Source organism: Anopheles ziemanni, chromosome 3 (assembly GCF_943734765.1).
Source record: "Anopheles ziemanni chromosome 3, idAnoZiCoDA_A2_x.2, whole genome shotgun sequence".
Classification (NCBI taxonomy): Eukaryota; Metazoa; Arthropoda; class Insecta; order Diptera; family Culicidae; genus Anopheles; species Anopheles ziemanni.
The window spans coordinates 81,514,459-81,540,045 of record NC_080706.1 but is presented as its reverse complement, the minus strand read 5'-3'; the positions used below and the strand labels follow the sequence as shown (position 1 = coordinate 81,540,045).

General features: G+C 46.4%; 4 protein-coding genes across 5 annotated transcripts; 3 read left to right on the top strand and 1 right to left on the bottom strand.

Annotated features, from left to right (window-relative positions):
- Positions 1–743: 743 nt before the first annotated feature.
- LOC131285609 (probable histone-lysine N-methyltransferase CG1716) lies at positions 744–9,593 on the top strand. Its single transcript, XM_058314470.1, has 6 exons — positions 744–1,376; positions 1,470–4,394; positions 4,446–7,680; positions 8,251–8,465; positions 8,533–9,198; positions 9,278–9,593. Exons 1-6 carry the CDS (start codon positions 744–746, stop codon positions 9,455–9,457), a joined length of 7,854 nt encoding a protein of 2,617 aa, XP_058170453.1. The 3' UTR covers positions 9,458–9,593.
- A 3,418-nt stretch (positions 9,594–13,011) lies between these two features.
- LOC131289924 (large ribosomal subunit protein eL27) lies at positions 13,012–14,283 on the top strand. Of its 2 annotated transcripts, XM_058319272.1 has the most exons (3): positions 13,012–13,110; positions 13,415–13,639; positions 13,744–14,283. In XM_058319272.1, exons 2-3 carry the CDS (start codon positions 13,421–13,423, stop codon positions 13,933–13,935), a joined length of 411 nt encoding a protein of 136 aa, XP_058175255.1. In that variant the 5' UTR covers positions 13,012–13,110; positions 13,415–13,420; the 3' UTR covers positions 13,936–14,283. The 2 variants fall into 2 exon arrangements, with proteins under 2 accessions (XP_058175255.1, XP_058175256.1); XM_058319273.1 differs by lacking the exon at positions 13,012–13,110 and having other exon boundaries at positions 13,412–13,639.
- A 1,682-nt stretch (positions 14,284–15,965) lies between these two features.
- LOC131288134 (guanine nucleotide exchange factor MSS4 homolog) lies at positions 15,966–16,591 on the bottom strand. Its single transcript, XM_058317245.1, has 2 exons — positions 16,351–16,591; positions 15,966–16,271 (listed from the first exon to the last, which is right to left on the bottom strand). Exons 1-2 carry the CDS (start codon positions 16,486–16,488, stop codon positions 16,026–16,028), a joined length of 384 nt encoding a protein of 127 aa, XP_058173228.1. The 5' UTR covers positions 16,489–16,591; the 3' UTR covers positions 15,966–16,025.
- Positions 16,592–16,741: 150 nt separating this feature from the next.
- On the top strand, positions 16,742–20,578 carry LOC131289867 (U2 snRNP-associated SURP motif-containing protein). The gene is made up of 9 exons (XM_058319204.1): positions 16,742–16,905; positions 16,968–17,061; positions 17,131–17,489; positions 17,555–18,096; positions 18,168–18,395; positions 18,477–18,906; positions 18,971–19,214; positions 19,296–19,785; positions 19,851–20,578. Exons 1-9 carry the CDS (start codon positions 16,831–16,833, stop codon positions 20,485–20,487), a joined length of 3,099 nt encoding a protein of 1,032 aa, XP_058175187.1. The 5' UTR covers positions 16,742–16,830; the 3' UTR covers positions 20,488–20,578.
- Positions 20,579–25,587: the final 5,009 nt, after the last annotated feature.

The window sequence follows — 25,587 nt, the reverse complement described above, 5'->3', positions numbered from 1 at the left end:
CCGCACATCTCGTCGGATCGCTCTTTTCCCCCCACCCGACGGCGTTGGGAAGAACTGTTTTCATAGATTATGAACGAAGTTTGCTTGTTTACGCGGTGTAGTTCGCGGTTTTCTTCGTCGTTTTCGTTGGTTTGACTTGGATCGACTTGGAAGAAGGGAAAGGGCGCGGGGGATCCCTTCGTATGACAGTTCCAAAACCAAACAAACACATTCGATTCATGCGTACCGCAAGTCGCAAGCACGTGCTTCGTCAAGATATGGAATTTAATAAATCAAAAACATTAAATAATGTCACCCTGCATGGTTTTTCACAAAGTCAATTGAAATAGTTGAACCGAATTGATGAACAATTTATTTTTTTTTCTTTTTTAAGCTTGTTTTACCACTTTTCATTGAAAATATTGGCTTTCGTTTCAGTTTTATTACCGAAATACTTTCCCATTTTCTTCTCCATTGCATCAAACGTACGTAGCCTAAATATACGTACGCAGCCTAATCGTTGACAGATGCAAACCTTTTTGTTTTGTTTGCCAGCTTGACAGTTCTTCGCGAGAAAAAAAACACAAAACGCCAAAGTAGGCAAAAAAAGCGAAGCGGCAAAGGCAGCCATCATCTGAGTGATTAGAACGACAATATAAATGGTTGCTAGAGCGTACAAAAACCATCTCCAATGAACCGCGTCTCAATTTCTTCAAAATCTTAGTTCACTGTGCTGAAACGATATCGATCTTCTACGATACAGGATGGGAAGAAAACGAGGTGGGACGTCGAATGTGGGTGGGATAAAGTTGGTTGGATCAAGTGCGGCCATCGAGGAATCATCGGATAGTGGCGGAAGATCAGCTTCGGGTACTCCGGTGCAGGAAGAAATGCAGCAATTTGTGAGTGTGGGACGTGGACGGGGGAGAAGGGGTCGTGGGGTGGGTCGTGGAAGGGGACGAGGACGAGGCGCACGCAGTTTCGTGCCAGCGAGCGATTCACCGGTGCTGGATGGTGAAACATCGCAGTCCACCGAGGGCGGTTGCTCTACGGACGATCAAGTGGTGGAAATGATAGAGATTTTAGATGAAGAAACCAGTAAATCGTTGGAAGGGTTCGACACGTTGGTGGTGGAGGAAGAAGACACGATGAGCGGCATTCTTCCGATCGAAGTATCGGAGGAGGTGGAAGTGATGGAGGAAACGATATGTGCCGTGTCGGAGGAAGCACCGTCGGCGGGCTACGAAGAGGCATCCGTTTTGACCGTGACGGAGGATGATGACGCGAGCATTTTGATCGAGGAAGAGCTGGCCGGTACGAGAAAATCGAAACGGCAGGTAAAGGCGACGAATAAATTCCGTGATTTCGTAGTCGACACACCGATGCTGATGACTCAGGTAATGTACACGGCTTCGCTTGCGCGCAGCAGCACTGTGGGGGAATCGGAAGATTCGTCGGATTCATCATCTTCGTTCTTCTTCGTACGACAGCCCGTACGTACCTATTCTAGCGGCAGATCACCGAGGGTCGCTGTACCATCGACGAGCGGTTTGCAGCAGGGACTGATGGGAACGGTCGCAGTCGGTGGAACCAGTCACAGACAGCAACGGGACTCGGGCGACTTCACAACGGGAGTTGCTTCCAGAGGAAACGGTGCAAAGAGAGGTCGAAAGAAGAAAGTTGTAACGTCCCTCGATATCGCTGCCGTGGATCCGTCTGATGAAACAATCCAACTGCCAAACCCGGAGGAACGAAATAATTCATTGATAGCGCTCAAAATCGATGGAGCCGTGTTTGGTGATGACGACAGTTTTTCATGCATTCCCACAAGTCCCAGCTCGAGTTCACAGGAAACTACCGAGCAGGCCATCTCGATACCCTTAAAAGCGATTGCATCTGGAGGGAGAGGACGCAAGCCTCGTGGAACACCTACTGGAACACCGGAACGTCCGGCAGGATCCACATTCATCAAGCGGTCGTACAAAACTACACGTAATTCTGGGGCTTTGGCTATGGCGGACGATGAAGAAACACACCCGCCGTTACCAATACAGCATAGTTTGGCGGATGCGGTGGAAGATGCCGACATAATTGTACTGCAAGCCGATGAAATAATTAACGATCCATCGGCCATGGAAGGCGTGCACACGATGGTAGAATCAGTGAAGCCCGTATCGACACGGGGACGCGGAGGTCGTGGTAGTCGCGGCGGACGTGGATCACGAGGTGGTCGTGGCAGTCGTGGTGGTCCCGGTAGCCGTGGTGGTCGCGGAGTACGTGGAGGGCGTGGGCGTGGTGCAGCGAGAAAATTTGCAGATCATGAAGTGTCTGGCAGAGATACCCACGTGAACATCGACGATGAAATCGATGTGCTGCCGGTGGTCGAAGAGGTCGAAAATGCTACGATCCCACAAGCGGAACCGGCATTAATTGAAGAAAAGAAGATGGACCCAGCACCGGATGCTTGTACCGAGCAAGTGGAGATTATCGAAGAGCACTTGGATGAGATTCAAGAAGTTGTCATAAGCGAAACAGAATATCACGAATCGGTGCCGCCGTTGGATCATGTTCCGGCAGAGATTGCTAAGAACGAAGTAAACGACGCGCTACAAAATGAAAGTAGATTGTGCGCGGAACATATCGCAATCGAAGCTCTGGTTGCCATGGAGAAGGCACACACTTCCGTTGATCAAGCAACAGAAGTTGCGCCAGAAACAACGGAACCAGCAGCAGAAGAAGTTTTAAAGCAGCCTACTTTGTCGATAGAAGAAACGTCAGCGAAATCGATTCCTGAAGCAAAACCGGTGCCCGCGGATTTGCCTCCGCAACCCACCGGGACACCCGAGAAAAAATCACCAACGGAAGAATTACTCCTTCGTGAGAAGCTAGCGCCGAAGGAGGAAACTCCGAAACGAGATAAACGTGAGTCGGGAAAGGCTGGTGACACGAGCTCGACGACGAGTAGGTCCGGAAGGGATAGGTCTTTTAAGGAATCATCCACCACTACTAGCAAACATCGTTCATCGTCAGATAAGTCGTCTCGCGATGATGGAGCGGGTTCTCGTGAACGCAAGAAGGATCGGAAACGCACCGATGAAGAAATTCGTAAGCGAAGTCCAGCGTCGAAGGATCGTAGTATTGAAAAACGCCATAAAGCGGAAAGAGATCATAGAGAGAACGTCGATAAAACGACTTCTGCTTCCGAACCTACCACAGAGGTGGCGGATCAGGAAATGGTGGGCAAAAAGATGGTGGAACCTGAAAAAGTAGCGTTGTCGCTTCATGCTGCCAGTAAAAAACGGTCTTCCATCGTACACCCGCCGCGTCCGGATAAGCCCAAGAAGTGTTTCGATAGCGAACTGCAGGCGCTCGAGATGCAGCCGATTGTTGCACGGAAATCGTTGGAAGAATCATCCTCTCGCCGGCGGGACGTGAAGGATCGGGAGGATTCATCGTCCTCCTCTTCCTCGCACCGAAAGGAACATCATCAGCAGCAGCACCATCATCGGCACGGTAAGAGTTCGTCGAAGTCAACCTTCTCCGACACGAATGCGGTACGAAAATCCGATTCGGGAAGCAGCTCACACAAGACAAAACGCTCCTTGGTGGAAGAGGAGGAAAAAAAGGGGCGCAGCGAAGCATCGAGCAGCAAAGGAAAGAAATCCGTTTCTGGATTTTCCTTCCTTCAGGAAGAGAGTAATCGCTTGGATCGATCGGTTGGGAAGAAATCGAAATCGAAGGATAGAAAAGAATCAAGAAAAATTTCCCGCGAAAGTGAGAGATCCTCCAAAGAAGGTGGAGTTGTACCGTCCGCAACGATGAAGCAGGATCCACAGCCAGTCTCGACGATTGAAATGTGTGAGAGGAAAATTGATGAGAAACCCGTGGAATACCTTCCCCCGGTGAGCGAAACGGAACCAATCGTTGCAATATCCTCCGAACAACCGAAAATCGTGACGAAAGCTTCGCTTAAAATGTACAAAATGGAAGTGGATCCCATTCCCCCACAGATAGGCGAAATTCAGGAGCATCTGAAATCAGGGCCTGAACCAACAGGTTTTTCCGCACCGCCATCGCAGATGCAGGCAGAAATAAAAGAAGAACCTTTTTCGACTTTCCATCATCAACAAATCGAGGAAAAGCCATCAGCAAATCTAGGAAAAGTGGAAGAACCCGGCATGTTGAAAGAAGAAGTTGAGTTAACTTTCGCCGAAAGTGTGACAGCGGAACAGGAGGAGGAAGAGGGTAGATTCAGTGAAGCCGAAACGCTTCGATCGGAATCCGTCGCGGGACTTTCGGACGGTGAAGGAACGCTGTGTGGAGGATTTCAATCGGACGTCGACTCCGGTGTGCGCAGCGGGGCCAGCTCACCGTGTGATGAGCTGTCGTATTTGGAAGATGAACCGACTGGCGTGGTGGAAAGGGGAGAACCACAAACCGACCATAATGCACCGCATGCGATCGAGTATAACGTCCCGATTGGGATAACGCCTCAACGTGAAGATCGTGACTCGCAACGGGTCGATCTGGTACGGTTGGTTGAAAGCTACGTCGATGACGGCGTCATCCGGCGCTCGACGCGCATCAAGACAATCAGCTCGCAAAAGCAGCGTACCAGTGGGCATGGTTTGGTGCGTGACAAAGATCGGCTGCTAAAGAAACCGAACGCTTCGATCGATACGAAGGTGATGAAGGATGGTACGTCGGTTCCGGGCGTCACTCAAGAGGGCACCGGTGCGGTAGGTGAAGTCACGGCAATGGGTTCTACCGGTTATGGTGTGAGTGGAGGCAGTGGCCCAGCCTGGCCAGTGATCGCCAACGAGGGTGACAGTGCAAACACCGAACTGTCCGAAGAGTACCTACGCGATGTGGAGGAAAAGCTTAGCCGATTCGAGACGATCCGTGAGAACATCTACCACAGCGACCGGATCGTGAGCAAGGAAGCGAAGAAGATGACCTGTGATTGCTTTCTCACGCACGAGGAAATCGAACGCGGCGAGCTGGGATGCGGCGAGGACTGCCTCAATCGGTTGCTCATGATCGAGTGCGGATCGCGCTGTACCGTCGGTGATCGCTGTACGAACCGGCGGTTCCAGCGGCAAGACTACGCTCACTGCCAGGTGTTTCGCACGGAGAAGAAGGGCTTCGGCATTCAGGCGAGCACGGCGATCGCTCCCGGTGAGTTCATCATGGAGTACGTCGGTGAGGTGCTGAATGGCGCGCAGTTTGACGAGCGTGCCGAGGCATACTCGAGGGAAAAGAACAAGCACTACTACTTCATGGCACTGCGCAGCGATGGCATCATCGATGCGACGACCAAGGGAAATATATCTCGCTTTATCAATCATTCGTGCGACCCGAACGCGGAAACGCAAAAGTGGACCGTCAATGGGGAGCTGCGGATTGGGTTCTTCAGCACGAAGTACATCCTGCCCGGTGAGGAGATCACCTTCGACTACCAGTTCCAGCGGTACGGGCGAAAGGCCCAGAAGTGCTACTGTGAGGCGGAAACCTGTCGTGGATGGATAGGGGCCAAGCCGACTGGTGAAGGAGGCGCAGGAGAGTCGGACTTTGATGAAGACGATGACGAGGATGACGAGGAGGAAGGTGACGATGATGAGGAGAGTGAAGAGGATGGCATGCTAAAGGAAGATCAAGCGGCCAGTGCAAGCGATCAAACGCTCGGTAAAGCGGCAAAGGGGGTCTCATCCGCCGGATCGGCCGATCGATCGTCCGGAGTAGAAGGGCTTAAATTGGACGGAACGGAACAGGCGGAGATTGCAGAATCGGCCGCAGCAACGGCAACGATTTCTGCAACTACTGTCACTACGGCCAAGGAAAAAAAAACTCGCAAGAAACGAACAACCATTCTTCGCAAGAAGCGTCGACTAGAGATCCATGAAGATCCGGATCTAGATGAGGAAATTAACAAACTGCTCAAGACGGGACTCAAGAACCAGGCCCACACGCTCAAGTTATCCCGTTTGATGGTGCGCGCAAAGGACATCAAATCGCGCAGCCGATTGCTGACGCTGTTGCAGAGTGGCGAGCTGCCCTGCCGCCGGTTGTTCCTCGATTACCACGGATTGCGGCTGTTGTACGGGTGGATTTGCGAGTCCACGGAATCGATTGAAGATCTCAAGTTTCGCATACAGATTCTCGATACGCTTGATCGGCTGCCGATATCCAACAAGACCATGCTGAAGGACAGCAAGATACTGCACACGATCGAAAAGTGGGCTCGGGTGGAAAAGGGAACAAAACCGGCAACAACACAATCACAAGCAGTGGCAGGTTCGCAGAGCGGCGTGCAGAAAGCCGCGGTGGCACCTGTGAAGGACGAACCTAGGGAACCGTCGGTGGCAGCTGCGACCGGCGAGGCGAAGGAAATCTCCCGAACAAGCTCCCCGAGCGATAGTAACGGGGCGGGGAGTGACAGCAGTAGTCAGGCCACCGAACAGCAAGCGGTGAAAAAGGATCTCCTTGGGAGTGTAGACGTGCTGAAGAATATGCCCGAGCTTTTAAAACTGGCCGACTTGGGCAAGCTGAAGGAGATCATCAGCACCTGCGATAAAGAGGTGGAAAACAAAGAGAAAGCAGCGGCGGCAGCAGCGGCAGCAGCTGCTGCAGCGGCTTCGGCGACAACCGCCGCATCTTCCGCGCCGGAACAGGGGGGAAGCACATCGTTGGCCTCCAACAGTAGCGTCGTGATGCTCTCGGACATTCAAATCCCTGAGCCGGAGGATGAAAACGCACCGGAAGAGCAGCGGCTCGGGACGCAAATTCGAATCCTTTCCTGCAAACTGTTAATTAGCTGGATCAACCTGAAGGAAGTTTTCCGTATCCCCAAGAAGGAGCGTATCGAGCAGATGAAGGAACACGAGCGTGAAGCGGACATGCGCTACCAGGCGTTAGGTCTCGAGGGCGACGAGAAGGACGACAAACACCTCCGTCACCGCGGGGACGGGCGCGGCTGGGATCGGGATCGTAGCTCTCGGGGGGGAACCGATCCGAAACGTCGCCGTTCGCTGGATGACCGTGATGGAGCTGCGCCGTATGGCAGTGGGTTGGCCAGCAAGATCAAGCGACCACCCCCGCCGCCGGGTAGCAGCGGGTCCGGTTGCTATGGCCCCATAGTGAAGCAGGACAATCTGTCCAAACAGCAGCGGCGCCATCTGTTCGAGATGCGGGTAGCGCACGAGGAAGCGGAACGGCGCAAGAAGGAGATGTGGATGATGCACGAAAATGCTTGCCTTCGGTTTGGGCTCAATCCGCACCTGACCGCCCCCATGGACATCCCGGTGCGCATGAATCCGGCAACGGGCGAGTACTTTTCCGAGGACGATCGTTTGCTGCCGACGCCACCGAGTCATGCGTACTTCAAGATCCAACTGCCCCCGATGTCGACCAATCCGGACGACTACGAGCTGCCACCGATGATGAAACTACCCGCCTACTGGCGTTTTGCGATCGATGAGCGGGGCCGTCTGTACTATTACCACGTGAAGGATCGCGTACCGCAATGGGAACCACCGAAACATCCGGGTCGAGGAACGGTGGGCTCCTTTGCCGACGAAGACATTTCCATGAGCTCCGACTCGAGTACAACGGATACGTGTGATTCGAGCGAGGAAGAATTGGCCGCTCAGCTGGAACAGTTGCAGAAGAAAATGAGGAAGCAGCAGTCAAGCTTTAATTTGGGTAGGTTTTGCTATCTCCACATCAATCCGGAAGCCATCGTATCCACCCTCTCCAAGCAAAACATTAATTTCTCGCAGTCCATTCAAGAAATATACTCCAAAATTTTTCCCAACTTTAATTATCAACTTCCCTTTATTAAATGGTAGTAAAACTACATTAGAAATTGAATAGTTTTTAGTCTGTTTGTTGGCCATATTTTGGTGATTTGGTTTTTTTATATTAAGATATAATCTTGCCGTTTTGCAGTTTTCGTAGTGATCAAAGTAACCAATTCTAGTTTTAAACCAAAATTTCTATTCTTCATCGCGATCATAGGTAACTGGGAAATTTGAAATGGAAATGAACTGGGAAATTTCTATTAGACTTTTGAAAAACATAATCAGACATCTTCCATTGCTTCATATATTTTTAGCAAATTACATAATTCAGTTAAAATTGTGCAGTGCACTATACGCTGATAGCTCATTTTGCGCCACCTTCTTTTACCCAAAATAAGTACGATTGATAATTGGAATTAAAGTTACGTTTTAACTAAACTGCCTTGGCGTAATGTTACTAACAATTTTACAGAGGATGTTTTGGCCAAACCGGACGATATGAACGAAGATATGTCGAAGACGATCGCAAAGCAAGAGCCGGGTGATGGATCACCGCAAATGTTAACGCTGGAGGAAATTTTCGGCGAATCGGCCAACCAGAATGCTGACGAATCGGCCGCGACGCAGTTGCCACCGAGACGGAAAAAGAAGCACAGTTCAAAGCTGGTTCAAACACGTATTATCAGCGTAAGTAATTGATTCCAGGTGGCTTTGAAGCAAACATTTAATTTTACAAATCATATTCGGTTTACAGCCACGTACGGAGGAAGACAAACAGTATGGGCAGATGGAAATGAAACGCTACAAGGAAACGAAAGAGAAGCTCCGAAAGCGTAAGGAAGAAGCGAAACGGCTGCGCGCTCGAAGCATGTTCGACAAAACGCTCGCGGACAGTCCGTTCAGTGGTCCGCTGGATAAACCCTCGCTCGGGGCGATTGCTGCCTCGTCGGATGTGGCCGGTGGAGCTGGTGTTGGGGTCGGCGTTGGGGTTGGCGATAGCTCACTGATGGACGACGATCTTGTCGTGTCGCACAAGATCGTCGAGGACAAGTGTATCGTCGATGAGTTGGACATACTGACGAAGAAGAAAAAGATCTCCCCGTACGAAGAGTGGAAGAAGGTTCAACAGCGGCTGGGCAAGAAGCGTAAACAACCGGGAGAAGAAACGCACGAGAATGCTGCGGGTGGAACATCCAGCGGATCGGGTGGGGACGTTGCCGGTCCATCATCGTCGAAGCTAGCAAAGAGGAAGAAATCGAGCAAGGGCGATGTGAACAGTGAAGAGGCGAAGAAAATCAAGGAAAAGTTCCGAGTGGAAATTGCCGGCGTTATAGTACAGCATTTGAGTGCCTATCGGAAGGAGAGTTGTCCGTTGGGTCGCATTACCAACACCGATGATTTTAAGCATCTGGCCAGAAAGGTAAGTAGTGTGCTAGTATTACGACAGCCCAACAAATTCGAAATTAACCATTCGTTGCTCTTCCAAATCGTTTAAACAGCTCACCCATTTCGTAATGGTAAAGGAACTTAAGCACTGCGACAATACGGTGCACGTGCTGGAGGTGACGGACTCGGTAAAAACGAAGGCGAGAGAATTTATCAAAAAGTACATGGCCAAGCATGGGCCAGTATATGTGCGCGGAGACAACGAACCCGACTATTCAAACGTGACTCTTTAGTCGGAAATGGTTCTACCTTTACCGGAAGAAGCAGCAATATTGCTGATGTACAGTACAGTAACTATATATGAAGCATTGAATGGCATTTTTAGTTTTTATGACATATTTTACTCTAATTCCTGATACTAATAGTGATCGAAGTATAATATAAAAATAAATTAAAGAATATGGTTGTAATATATGTTGGACTTCTCCTTCTTCTTCGTCTTTTTAGCCTACCGATCGTCTTCGGTCATGCCCACGTTCGAAGAAGTTACCTTACAGCATGCGTTTTCAAAGATATCATTTCAATATGGTTGTAATGTAGTTCGTCGTGTTATTGCAGATTTTTTTACCTATAAAATCATCGCTTCCAAAAACTAATTTTATTAAGTTGTACTGATATCGGCATGGCGTTTAGCATGTTTTCGTTAAACGAATACGTTTTTCATGTATCCATTTTCCAAACGAGTTATTCTTCTTTTCAAAAGAATACTCGAAAAGATACGTACGTTTGTTTGAATTTAGACTTTACGTTCGCCGTCAATGACTGATTTACTGATTTACATATGCGCGCTCATTCCGCAAGCGGCATACCTTCGAAAGAACTTAACGCTACAGTACACCAAGAGAGCATCAAGCAGTGATTGCAAACCATTATCTAAGAGCGTCGCCTTGTACTTATCTACCGATTCAATAACCGTCTGAGTCCAAACTGACCACTGGTCCGAGTCCAAACTGACCATTAGATACCTTTGAGGTTAGTTATCCAACCTTTTCCCTGTCTAAGACCCGTTCAACGGTCCACCGGGATACTCCTTTGGCAACATTTGCGCAAATGCACTGCTACTTCGTCATGGCGCTGGTGCTAAACTGAGTAAAACATGGTTTTCGTCCTGTGGACAATCTGTTTTGGTACGAGTTAAGGATTAAGTGGATGCAAAGAAGTCCCTAGATTACGGGGCACGCATGACCGAAGTCGGTCGTTGTACCAATAAAAAAGATTATATCAGACACACCTCTATCCAAAGAGAGTAACGGGAATCGGGTAGTAGAGAAGGGAGGGGGAAAGCGGATCGAGTTCAACATTTTTTTAAACCTTTACATTTTCTTGATCAGTATGAAAAGTTTAGTTTCTGTGAGTGCATCCGCTCGTCTTTGAGATTTTTTTCAGTGTAACGGTTTTATTGGTATCGGCAATAAAGTGAGATGGTCAAGTGGAACTGAGGCCAACCTCGTTCTAGGGGCCCCCAGCTTCAAAAACGTACGAAACTGTTTCAAAAATCAACAATCTTGTTCAGAATCACCAACTACGTCTATTAGAACGTGGTCTATTTGGGAATATGTTTGTTGTGGTGATTTCCAGGTGTAGCTGAAACAAGGTTTGTGCTGGAAGAAGGTGCTACAGATATTCATGTGCCTCGAGGATGCGAAGTTTATGAGCCGGAGGCCGTTGTCGTTGGTTAACTGGTGGATACTAAAGCTTCCAATCGTAGGTCTATAGGCCTCCTCTCGCCCAACCTGAGCATTTAGGTCTCCGATGACGATCTTCATATCGTGTTGTGGGCAGCGGTCGTACTCCCTTTCCAGCTGCGTATAAAAAGCGTCTTTGTCGTCATCGCTGCTCCCAAGGTGCGGGCTGTGCACATTAATAATGCTCAGGTTGAAGAAACGTTCACGTATCCTCGTGATCCTGCACATCCTGTAGTTGATCGGCCGCCGATGGCCGATCCGATCACACGCTGTCCAGTTGGTAGCTCTGCAACAATCAAGGTTACTGGAACGAAGCAGCTCGGTTCAAGTAACCTTGATGACGACGTGAAATGTTTCATTTGCCCTGCCTCAGCAAATATATATACGGTACATATGTACCGTTTATTTATTTATTTATTTAATAATTTTAAGACCCCTCTGAATAATTGTTTCCTGTTCTCTGCCTTCTCTTGACTACCGTTATTTCCCATCGAACCGAAGTTTGCAATATTGCATTTTCCAACGGATGGAATTTAAGCTAGTAGCTTAGTTTAAGTAACCGTGGCCCGTTGTCAGCTTCGTTCCTAGTGGTGGGTAAATCGAATCCCCAAATCCGATTCCCAATCCAACTAACAGTCGCGACATCGTCTCGATATAAACCAATCAATTGAGGGTATTTTAATTGGGAGGACGGAAACGACAAAAACTGTCAGATTTCTCGACGCAATCCCATACAAAAGGTAAACAACACCTTTGAAAAAAGCGAAAAAATGGCTAGCCGCGTCGTTTCTGTCACTGGCCATGACAGAGTGGTGCTGCACATCGTACATCGAAGGAGCCTGCTACGATCCGTGGTCGCTGTTTGCCAGCACGAACCAGAGGAGGGGGACCATTTCTGGATGTTTCGCCTGATCGCCTTCCGAAACCGGACGATAATATATTATTATTAAAAATACGCGATTGAGGTGTACATGCCTACCTAAAATACACCTTTGGTAGGTTATGAGGGGTAAATGTCAAGAAAGCCTACCAAAAATACAAGAACAAGGTGTTTTTTTGGTAGACATGTAAACCTTTGGTAGGAGAGTGCAGCGCGGTTCTCCTTGGGCATTCTACCCAGTGTTCGATTTGAGTAAATTGAAATCGATTACATTGTCTTTAGATCGACTCGTTATGTGACTAATTTGACTCAAAACATCAAGTCTGAATCGAATCAAATCGAGTCCCAAACCAATCAAATCTGAAGCGAATCCTAATCGAAACAAATACAGTTGGTCCCCGCAGTACGCGAATGTTTGGGACCGAACGCAATAGCGTATATCGAATTTTCACGTATTGCGGATTTCCTCTGCCATATCGTTTATACTTCATATTGAAGAGTTGACAGTGAGAGGGAACCGCTTATTTAACATATATTCTATCCAAATCACTAATAAGTGTTCCATTTCTTACATTGCATAATTATATCTTTGTTAAAAAGAGCATATTAAAAACTTCATTCTACATCATTCAAAGTAACATTGACTAGTCAGAACTCAAGCAACGCTATGAGCTGTCAGTTGTAAAAAATTGCGTACAGTCAGACGTCGATTATCCGGGGCCAGATTAACCGGGGGGCGGATTATCCGGGTGTCTTGCAACTGACAACTGCGCAACCGGGTTGAAATATTTCCATGAATATTAGGCTGTTTCACAACATTTTTTTAGGAATAGTGTCAACTAAAATTTGTCGGACCGAAAAAAGCAATAAAAATAACCATATGAAAATAATTCAAACATTTTTTATGATTAATCAACTAACTGTAGCTGGTCAAAAATGAACTAACCGAGACTCAAACCAGGTATTATAAACGTATTTTAATATATGTTCGATTATTCGTGGAATTCGATTATCCGGGGACCTACCGGTCCCGACACCCCCGGATAATCGATGTTCACCTGTATTGCGAATTCGCGTATATCGTATAGCGTACTGCGAGGACCTACTGTATTTATAATCCGACAGATGGGATTCGAATCTTTAGAATCCGTCAGATCGGATTCGAATTTTTAGATTCCGTCTAGGGATCGAATCTACGAATCTTCCGAACCCCGATTCTACCAACACGTTTTGACACAACTGACAAACGTCAACGTTTGCTATCCCTTACTAGTTCTTTTTCCGGTCGGCCATTGCAGCGACAGTGAACGCATTTCACTACGTAAGTAAATTCGATACAAAACTTTACGGAAAAGTGTGTAAAATCGTGCGAAAATTGTGATAAACTGGCAGAAAATGAACCTCCGGACTGCGAACCATCGATGGAGATACCATTTGGATGGTATTTGGTTGTAAAAACCGTCGAAATAACTCCCATGTTGTGGTTGATGCGATGGATTGTGTGGACGGTTCGATAAGCTGTCAGTTTCGGCATGGACTTCCGTTCGATTTCGCACGATTTGCCACCCGCAGTGTCGGCGTCGAATAGAAAGTTAATTTAGTTCGGTTTCGTTTCGATCTTCCAGGCCAAGATGGGTAAGATTATGAAATCTGGAAAGGTGGTACTCGTCCTTGGAGGACGGTACGCCGGTCGCAAGGCTATCATCATGAAGACGTTCGACGACGGCACCCCTGACAAGCAGTTCGGTCAGGCTCTGGTCGCCGGTATCGATCGCTACCCACGTCGTGTTTCACGAAAAATGAGCAAGGAGCGCCTCCACAAGCGCTGCAAGATCAAGCCATTCATCAGGGTAAGTGAATCGTTCGTGACGTGTGCCCATCTTGTCGCGGGGCCCAATGGAGTAGGTTCTTGTTACTAATTGACATTTTGTTATTCTTTTCCCTACCCCCGCAGATGCTTAACTACAACCATCTGATGCCAACGCGTTACAGCGTTCCAGACGTGAGCCTAGACAGCAAAGTTTCCGCCGCGGAGCTGAAAGATCCGGCCAAGCGGAAGAAGGCTCGCCACCAGATCCGTATGAAGTTCGAGGAGCGACACAAGACTGGCAAGAACAAGTGGTTCTTCCAGAAGCTCCGTTTCTAAATAACAATACACACACCCACTGAAGTAAAATGCGTGCGTGCGACGACGAAAAGAAGGGGGAAGAGATATGGCGAGTTTTTCGTTCGGTGTGATTGCCGGAATGTTCCGGCGCTGGTGTGGTGTGTTGGTGGCCGCAGTGTGTGGTGCAAATCTGTAGTGTATTGTGTTTGTACTGGGGCCGTAGCTTGCCGCATGGGTTGCGTTGTTGGGTCCGCTATAGCCCAACAATGTGGCACATGATGGTGCCCCATCAGCGTCGGACAGGGGAGAACAGCTAACATCCGTTCTCTTTCACCGGTTGACACGAAAGGACTTACAATAAATTCGTGTTATCTACTGGAAAACTAATCATACACGTGTACCGGTGTTCGTGATTTCATAGAAAAAAAATCCGCGGTTTCGAGAAAGAAATCCTACCATTTGAAAAGTGTAACAAACCATATGGGTTGAAGAAAACACTTCGAAAACACAACTTTCAATGTTGGTAAAGCCTAGACTTTACAAAATATCTATGGAGTGTTTCGAGTGCTTGCAACGCTTGAGACGCCAAGACTGGTCTTCTATCTTCCGTGACATATTAATCGTCGTCTCCATCGAAGTCTGTCCCATCTTCAAAGACCGGGCATAGGATTGCATTGTTTATTTAGTTTGGACACAAGATTCGACCAATCGGCGTTGCTCGATCCTGCTCCGATATGGCTATTTCTAGGTTTTGTTTCATTGTTATACTACGGAACCCGGCCTTTTCGAAGCAGTTTATGGTGGTAGCTATATTGATTATGACCCATAACTCTAGCAGACTTTATCGCACGAAGCATGTCTATGTCAGGCTATATCATTCTATCCCGGCAGGCAAGCGCATGCCTGCTTACGTCCTTACGAATGGTACGTTTTAAGTTATAAACGATTCCTTTATCGAATGGTCGAAACTTTCCAGATGCATCACTGGGTGAACATATCACTTCAATGGTCAACAATTTCGACAAAAGGGTTTATGGAAAAAAATATAAGAAGCAGTTTAAGCAAGTTTAATGAATATTTCTGTATTACCATATTTCCGTATTCGTATTACCTTGGAAGCAAGCAGTATGCTTCAATTATTGGTGACGAGTGACTGAATCTTATCTTGTAAACTAATGTTTGGAAAGGTAAACATTTGGAAAAACAGGCCAGTTAAGCCAGTATCATAGATTTCGTGTGATTTGATCAAATCTTGGTTCCTAATAATTCTGTTATAAGTTGGATTGATTAAACCAAACTCGCTTAGTACTTCGTTACGCGTTTAGCTACTTTCGAACGCTTGAAAAATTTTTAGTTTAGTTTTTAGTCTGACAACGAAATCACTTTGATGGTTCATTTCTATAAAAGTACTGGAAGAAATGTGTTTCAAAAATACCAGATGTGTATTTTTGGTGATTCAAAAATAAAAGTACACAGCCTTTTACCATGAAGCGGAAATTGTACAGATTGCGGTAGTGTAGTAGGGTACGCAGCCATATTTCGTCAAGGAAGCACAAGCTGCTTTCATTCAAGCATGCACATATAGCATTCGGGCTAAAGCCAACGGCTACCGGCTAAATATACCGCTACAATATGCTTTCTTTATTTTTTTCGCTTTTATTGTTGATCTTTGTGAAAGGCCATAGCAGCTAAAGTACAATTGTCGAAGCTACCAGACCTACAGATTTGTCCATCACCGATCTGCAGACAAACTGAGGAGAAACCTTGGCCTGTAATTTGCTCTTTGTTTCTATTACAGTAAGTGAATATGTACAAGCAGTGTAAAGATACTTTATAAAAACAGAAACAGCTAAAACGAATAAGTGAATCGATTAATGCGTGTTTAAAATAATTATAATCCTAAAAAGTTACCGACTCTAATGTTCTCCGACTTTGATTACCAATCTTTCTAGGTCTAGTCCCTGTGGTCTAGTGAACCCTCGAACGACCATGCAGTCGATCCACGTTTGTTTCCTTGGTGGACCTTTTCTTGAAGAAGCAACACAAATTTCGAAAAAAAACTAGGCACAGTCTTGTCTCTGTTCATAGTGAGATATATTTAATACATTTTCAACACAGCAAGCGTTGATTTATTCGTGTTTTACTCGCCCAAGAGCAACGTAGCACTGTTTGGTTTCCAAATCATGATACCCTACCGGACCGATCTCACAGTCGGCACAGATCAAATACTTCCGATTGTTGACCGTATTACTGAAGCCGATGTTTTCGAACGTGAACATGTCCTTCACCATCCAGAAGTGTTTCAGTGTTTCCCTCGTAAAGTCTTCCTCTTTGTCGGCGTTTTGTCGCTTCTGCCGGGCCAGCGGAAGTTCGTACTGAAACACACAAACACGAGGTTGTTGGCATTGATGTACACGAAGTTGCTGGATGTAGCCTGCATAGTAATGTTGTTACCTGAACAGTTGTGAATTCGGCATTCGCTGGTTTTAGCATAACCGAACCACAATGGTCACACTTTACATCTGTTTTGTTCTTAGAATCCGCATCGACCAGGTGTGTGTAATCAGGACTGGTCGACTGTTCACTGGCCATGGTTAAATGCACTATTGCGGGAAGTTGCAACCTGCCTCGATAAAGATTTCACTGCGACTGATCTCAACACACTAAACGTAAACGCATCGATTGTTTTCGTCACTGCACCTGCTATTGTTTACGTCAATTGGTAACAAAAACTAAAGGCACTCGGCCAACGGCTGCGGCGCTATGTTTTGACAGCACAAATCCAATAAGAAAAAATGCTGTCAAAATTTTCACATCACAGATCCACCATTTTCATATTTACAATACAGTGCAGTTCTGTGCGGTGCGGTGCGTAAAACTCTTATTTTCGAATGAAAATTAGGATCCTACGCGAACAGTTTTGCAGCAACAGCCATGGGGAAACGACCGCTATCGCGCAAGGAACTCGAGGAGCAAAAGAAACGTGAGGATGAAGCTGCTGCGGCTCATGTAAGTTGGACGCCTCCACCGCGAATGTACAGGCCGCAGCTAATCTGTGTTGAAAATTCAAGGCATTTAAAGAGTTTGTTGAGACATTTCAAGAAGCACCCTCGAAAATATCTAAAGTATGGGTAAAGGCAGGAACGTACGATGCTGGTTCGAGGAGTAAGTAGTAAAGAATCTTTTACTTTCTCGCGAGTCGGGACTAATAAGATGTTTGTTTGTTTCCCATAGAGGAAGATACACGCGACAGGGGAAAGCTGTACAAACCCCAGTCCCGCCTCGAGTCAGACCAGGAAAAATCGATGGATTACGTGAAAATGGTAGCGAGCGAGAATCGGAAAGATGTTGCCCTGGGAAAGAAAAGAAACCAAGAGAAGAAAAAGAGCAATCTTGAGATTTTCAAAGAAGAGCTCCGACAGATTCAGGAGGAACGCGAAGAGCGGCACAAGTACAAACATATGGCCCGCTCGATGCTGCCCGGAACAAGCTCGGCCGAGTCGGATCCAGTGTACAAGGAAACCGAATCGGGTTCATTCGACAACGGTGACCCCAACACGACCAACTTATATTTGGGCAATCTGAATCCAAAGGTTCGATTCCGATCGAAAGTCGATTGCAGAAGTTCCTTTTTTAACCGATTGATACCTAATTGCAGATATCTGAGCAAGCGTTGATGGAGCTTTTCGGCAAGTATGGGCCACTGGCGAGCATTAAAATCATGTGGCCCCGGTCCGAGGAGGAGAAAATGCGTGGTAGAAACTGTGGTTTCGTGGCGTACATGAGCCGGCGCGATGCCGAACGAGCCCTACGCGCACTGAACGGGCGCGATGTGATGGGATACGAGATGAAGCTTGGCTGGGGCAAATCCGTCCCAATAATGACGCATCCCATCTACATCCCACCGAAGCTGCTCGCTTACACACTACCTCCGCCACCGTCCGGGTTACCGTTCAATGCACAACCTCATCCATCGGATACGGACAACATTCCGAAGATGACCTCCGTAGCGTACATGTCGGAGCCGGAGCTGAAGGAACGGATGGACAGTGTGTTGGTGAAATCCGTTGTAAAGGTTGTCATACCTACCGAAAGACATCTGCTAATGCTCATCCATCGTATGGTGGAGTTTGTAATCCGCGAAGGACCAATGTTTGAAGCGCTCATTATGACGCGAGAAATGGATAATCCTATGTACAAGTAAATACTTGCAAGATCAAAGATTCGGTCCTTGAATATTAGTTTTTAACTATTTGTTTTTTTTTTAATAGGTTTCTGTTTGAAAACGAAAGCCCGGCGCACATTTACTACCGGTGGAAGTTGTTTTCTTTGCTTCAAGGTGATACGCCGGGTGATTGGCGTACGAAAGAGTTTCGTATGTTCAAGAATGGCTCGATTTGGAAACCGCCGCCGATTAATTTCTACACCCAGGGCATGCCCGATGAGTTGCTCGCGGATGAAGAGGGTATCGAGACGAATAAAGGAAATTTATCCCTAGCGTATGTAGTGTTGCATTTTGCACCGGAAAGGAAACACGAAGAGATAAAAATAATATTTCTATTTTCTTGTAAACCATCTAGACAACGAGATCGTTTGGAAGATCTTATCCGTCATCTTACCCCGGAGAGGCAAAAGATCGCCGATGCCATGATCTTCTGCATCGAGCACGCTGATGCGGCAGAGGAAATCTGCGAATGCATAACCGAGGCGTTGTCTTCGAACGATACGCTCGTAAAAAAGAAGGTCGCCCGGCTGTATCTCATCTCAGACATTTTACACAACTCCGCCGTGAAGGTGCAAAACGCTAGCTTTTTTCGTAAAGCGATGGAAAAGAATCTGCTCGACATATTTCGCAATCTGAACGGGTACTACATGCAGCTGGACAGTCGACTGAAGGCGGAAGGATTCAAGAGCCGCGTGATGGGTGTGTTTCGCGCTTGGGAAGAATGGACGATCTATCCGAGGGAGTTTCTTTTGAAGTTGCAGCACACTTTTCTTGGAATTCAACCGGTGAGCTAGGGTTGGAAGGTTCTGATGTTCGGACCTTTCAACTAATTTTAATTTATTTACTTAGGTCGAAAAACAACCGGAAGAGGAACCGGAAGAGGAGAAGGAAGACGAAGATCTCGATGGGATTCCGCTGGACGGGGCGGCACTGCTTAAAAGTGCCATGCTGTGTGGAATGGCAAGTGAAGAAAATCGAACCCCACTGATAAAACATGACATCTACAGCGATGAGGATGACATCGATGGTATGCCTCTGGCGGACGATGATATCGACGGTATTCCCTTGGACAACGCGGCGGATGAGTTGGGCGGTACTCTGGAATCTTTGGGAAGTCGAGTCAGCTCCATCGGGGCGACAGGTGAAGGCGGGGGACGAGCTAGTTCGAAAAAAGGGAAACCGGGCAGTGGCTCATTTATCCCGTCCAAATGGGAATCGGTTGATGCATCACAAATTGAAGCCCAAGCGGTCACCACCAGCAAATGGGATACACTAGATCCGGTTGTACCGGAGCCACCGAAAATTTCACTTCAAAATTCGGGTGGTTCGATGGGCCGGAAGTATGGCAACACCTACAGTGAAGACGACGATGACGATCGGGACGACGACGGGAATGGCGCACCAGACCAGGACGAGCTTCGACGGTTACGGTTGCGTGAAATAGAGGTAAAAATCGTCCAGTATCAGGACGAATTCGAGTCCGGTTCACGGCCGGTGCGCACCGGTTGGACGATGCACGAAGAGATCGATAGCTACCGGATGAAGCTGATAAAGGAAATGGAGAAGGAACTGCGCCATAAAGGTCGTGAAGAGCAGAATTGGCCTGCTTCGGATGAGGACAATCGCTCGAGGAAAGCTACCAAGCGCAGTCCAAGCGAGGATAGGTAAGTAAAGGCAGTTTCTGGGTTGTTGATCATGCTTTGATTTTGAAAATTTTCCCTTGTCACAGCTTAAGAAAACACAAAAGAAGAAGGACATCCATTTCTCCAGGTTCAAAATCGTCAAAACGTCGGATGTCCACCAGTTCCTCCGACGAGGAACAATCGTCGATGGACCGGATTGCATCACGCTATCGATACTCTTCGGAGCGCTCCGTGTCCCCGGGAGCAGCTTCCAGTTCACGTACCAGTAAATATGATCTTCTTGGATCTCCGGCTGCCGCGAGCAGACATACCAGCACTGGGGAATCCGCCGGTTATGATCGATACGATCGCGATCGCGACCGGAGCAGGGATGGCCGCGATCACCGCGAGAAGAAGGAACTAGGAAGGGAAAGAACGCAACTTTCGCACGAACGTGACCATCGGGAGCATCGGGAAAGGGGACGCGATAGTGAACGGGGCCATGGGCGTGATCATGATCGCGATCGAGGGACCCGTGACGATCGGGAACGTGAACGAGACTACGATCGTGATCGGACTAGAGACAGCACTTCCAGTTCCCGTTACCGGGAACGTGAACGTGAACGGGAACGAGATCGAGCGAAGGATGTGTACGCCAGTACCAGTAGCAGTAGTAGCAATAGGAAAGAATCTGCAGGAAGTTCAAAGTATGATGATAGAGTTCATGGTAAACGATATCGGTAAATGCGATTCATTTTCCTTTGATTCGAGCACTGCTAAATAATTATAACATGGACGAACATTTAAAAAATTATTCTTAGTACTGTAGCCAAGCAAGCAGCAAGCAGAATTTAATATTTTCGTATAAGATAAAAAAAAGTCCGCGATAGTTTAAGATTTGGGACTGAATCTGCTGTTACAAAATCATCGGTTTATCAGGACACGGAAAGGTTCTGTGGTAAATTTTCGTATGAGCACGAATTTTCCACATTCGGATTCCTCGTCTTGGCGTAACGACCAACGGTGGTCATGCCTACCCTAACTCTGACGGCCGGGTACATCTATAGATGTAATGGCTCCGTTTCAGTTTGCATCCGATCACATCATTTTGGTGTGCTGTCAACGCTGTCACCAAATAAGCACCACAGACTACTGGATGTAAAAAAAATAACAAATTTCACAGGGCGTGTTGCTGTTCGTTCGTAAATTCTTATAAAGATTGAAAAAGAATTATCAAACAGGGCGGCCAGATACTGAGGAACTAGTGCAAACGCACCGGTCGCAAAGCGTTGCGACACCGTGAATTGTGCGGCCGTCAAAGTGTTAAAGGCTTACTAGATTTTTTCCCTTTGTGTACGTGTATAGTCAGTCTTTTCGTATAAGGCGAGGTTTCGGTCATGGTTTTGATTCGAGCCCACGCCATCGAGGTGCGCGCTCATGAGCCGACTTTCTAACCGGCGTAATCGCTCGGGTGTCACGGATCCCCGGATTTCTCGAAAGCACTGCAAATGTAGTCTATTAAAGTAAAGTAAATTTAACAATTTTAAACAAAATAAAATGTAATTGCAAATCTTGATTATTTGTTTGGAGTACAGTTGATATCCGACATACACGGTACTCGACATACGCGGTTTCCAAAATTTCATAGTAGATTAGGTTTATTACATCGATGTGAATTCCTGAGATGCACAACCACACGAATAAATATGTAAATTACACAACTAACTTACCCTTTTTATTTCGTTTATTGCAATTTACGTTGTTTGAATACGCTTGCATTCCATTCATATTAACGGACAAAGTAAAATTTTGAATATTCTATGATAAATTTATACAAGAACTCGATCTCCTAACTCCAAGTATAAGCTATGTGTGAAGCAATATTCGAGATACGCGGATTTCTCTGGTCCCTATTATCCGCGTAAGTCGGATATCAACTGTATACCTAATTTTAGAACTTAAATTACTTCTTCTATCTCAATACCCAAGGTACATTAATTATGGTGTATGTTTTAGTTTCCGTATCCGCCATTTTCGTAACGTTATGTCAAGTTGGGAAATGTCAAATCTCTCTGCACTACGTTACCTTGCAATGCAAGCTCCCTGTGTTGAGTTCACATCAACTGTAGGTGCAAGACTTTTCCGAAGCAGCATTGACGCCAGTTTTGTTTTGATGCGCGCAGTGCGAAATGGTTCAAAAGTAACGTTCTTCGGGGCAGCATTGATAAATCGGAACGGAAACAATTCATTGTGTACGGTGTAATAATCTATCGTAAAAACAGATGTTGGCTTGTGGCAATTTGTGCGCATCACAATGGTGATTTCATGTGCGCCCTATTAATCTCGTGCAAGTGAATACGACGTAATATCCGTCCTATACGAAGCAGAAGTAAACAAAAGAGGTGTCACTTGGTAAGGGGTGCTGTGCAATTTATGTGCATAATTTTTTTTTTAAAGCGTCCTCCACTTCAAAATTAAATAATCAATAGTGCTGTGCAGAACACTGAAAGGAAAAGTAGTTTTCTACGGGATGTGTTGTGGTGCTAAGTGCATTAAAAAGTGAAGGGAAACACGAAAAACTTCCGCTTCAAACATTTATTTATAGAACGCAACAGCGACAAACGAATGGGGGAAATATAAGCCCATGAACGATTGAGATGTGAAAATCTAACTTCTAGCAGGACCCTCACTTTCCCTGTTAAGGTAAATCAATTCTTGCGTGCATCTTTATTATTGTCCTATTCTTCAACCGATCTTTACAGCTTACCTCATATTTCCTACAAAACGTTGAGCACATTTTCTTCAACAGAATTCCGCCTATCGGTGAATTGATTACCGGGGATCGTACGATCATCATGTGGCGATAGTACTGTGACACTAATCCTGTTGTCTCAGATAACGCTCGAGCCTTCACACTGCAATGGGTGATGATTATTCCTAGCTTAAAATAAAATGCTATCGCATATCGCGGCAACCTTTAACTATATACTGGCCAATAGGAATTCGCATTGATTCTTCCGGCTGTGCAATTATGAATTATAAGCCATTGCATTGCAAATTCCTGTAAACACATTGTAATTTTCAATAGGCAATTCAATTGAAATTCCGATCGAAGTTCAACTTTAAATTCAAACGTGTCTTACAGTATCGTTGTTCCAAAAACGGGAAGGCATTTTGCCAGTACGTTGCAATTGCATCTTCTATATTGAACACACTTGAAATTGAAATGAATGGCTCGCAGTAGCCATAAACCGAATCGAATAGCTTGTGGTCATCCGTTGAGCCAGACATTTTGTAGAGCAGTTGTTTGTAAAGTAGGTTGGATTGCACGAACACATGTGGAAAAATATTTAAACAGATTCCAGATGCAAACTTCTCTCGTCTGACGATTTTATACGTTGGTTCGCTATTCCACCATAATGATACCTTCGGGATGCTGTATGGCATTTGTGGGTAATTTTCGTTTCAAACTCAAAGTACATTCAGTGCTGCCTCTGCAAGATCTCCGCAGCCGGCTGCTGGTGATGCTGTCATTGCTGTTTGGTTTGTAAATAATATCTCATCTTCGCGAGGGGCGGACAAAGCTTACACACCTACACACTTTCCCATTTAACGGCGGTGCGGCGGGACACTGCACCACCAGTCACGCGATGACATCATGGGCCCCATGATGGCGACGATCGATGCCCTGGGATGAGGGATTTTATGCTTGCGGCGAGGGAGGGGCAGGCGCAAACATTCGTTCGCTGTTGCCTTCGATCGAAGCAGGCTCTGTTGTGACGGTGTGTGCCTTCAGTTCAGTCCCAACTTTCCGCGAGCATCATTACACAATAGTAGGCAGCTTTTCCCACCACAGTGCGTGATCTGCTCTCATCGGACCACTACCACGATGGCGCGTCGCGGATCGCGGCAACGACGAAATTTGTTGTCCCCCCGCGAATGAAGCACAAGCACAGGAGTGCATACACGCTTTGTAGGTATTGGTTTAACGTTTTCAGCCAGATGCAGTCCAACCATACCATTCGCGGATGGTCGCGTTTTGTTGGGTCGACACCAAAACGAGCTGAATGGAAGGGCCCGCGATGTAAAATGCAAAGGCGGCTAACTCGGCGGCACCGAACGACCATTTCCTCAAATAGTTAGGTCGAGGTCGTTCCGTCGTCGCACGTGAGTTGATACGTGCGCTACTTTCCGTTACCTCTATCCAACGAAGGGTTTGTTTATGCTGTGATATGGCAATGTTGGCGTCATTAGTGCAATGTGTATGCCTTGCTGCCAACGATGGGTGTAGTTCAGCTTTGTTTAGTTTTTGTTTACCAATAAACTCCATCAAAGGGATCGATGGTTTCTGGACAATTTGTCGTTTTTGTTTGCTATTTATCGCACGAATGCAGGTGACATCATGATGCCGCTTTGTGAATGAACGAGGAAAGCCGGGGGGTGGATAGTTTCCGTCCCTCTAAAGCATGTACGTGAGGAAGGAAGAATGTAAGATAATGACATCAGCTGGTGATGTCGTTTGGAGGAAGTCAAGAAAATCCTCCGCGCTCTTAGATTGAAGTGTTTGATCAGGTTAAAATTCATTTATTCAAGTCTTGAATGCGAAGCACGTTTTGGAGAAGGTGTCAACGTCCGATGAAATCGACAAACTGGTGCTCTTTAGCAGTTGTTTTAAACATTTATATTTATGTTCATAGTAGTACTTAAATCGTTCGTCTAGCTTTTTTCTACTACATAGTTCATCTAGAACACCACAGACTGGAATTTCCAATCAACCACAGTTGGTTGAAGATGGCATTCCCAAATCTGAGCTTGCTTGGACGTTTGCTGAATTTGAATTGTATTTGCAAATTCTTCTAGTTATCGATGAGCTGCACTGGTGCTGCGGTTCGTGGGACATTCCATCCCGGGAATTTATGGATACCCTTTCCGGAGACGACGACAGTGTCGAATGTCTCTGTAAAACACAAGCCGTTTATCTTCACTGAATGAACGGAAGGTTCTATTTTTGAGCAATCCCATACGATTCGTTTAGACAATCGCGCATTTTCATCTGATTCCATGTTCGTTTGTTTATTTGTCTTACGAACAGTACGTTTTCTATCCACCGTTTTTTCCCGGATATAAGGCGGACTCAGAAATTAATGTTTGCTTCGTCGTAACTTGGCAATGATGAAGGCACGTTGCTGAAGTGAGTTTTTTTAAGTCACATAAATGATTTCCTATGAACCGGAATCACTCATAATAATGGCGCATATTCAGATCAGGAACATGAAGCAAGTATCACTTGACATGATTTGGGTGCAATCATCAATCTGAACGACGAAAAGTTTTTGAAAAAAAGTGTCTTTTTCCATTATTCCTATGCGCTTTGCCCTGATTCTTGAAACACACATATATGAAAAAGTTATGGTGTTTGGTTTATTACCCGTTTAATCCATGAAAACACAAGTTTTGTTAATCGAAATCATTGATAATTCAAAAGCAATTTCAGAGGCGTATCATGTTTTAATAACACCGAACTGAATTTAGCTTTAAGCCCTTATAATAGACACTCTTTATGATCCGTAAAACATAGCCCTATCTTCGATCCGGTATCTTTTTCTAAATGCCTTTATTGAGTTGTTTATTATTGCAGTTCGATTTTTATATTTGTTCTTTTTCCTTGCCCATTTCCTCTTCCAGTTGGCATAGGTGTCGCAATTAACACTTCTCCGGCTTCAAACTACTTTGGGATGAAGTGCTGCTGACGATCGCTAGAAACAACATTCCACAAGAATCACCGCCAGAGAGGAGCATCGCGTTCAGACGACTGAGTTTCGAAGCCAACGTGGCACAGAAAGA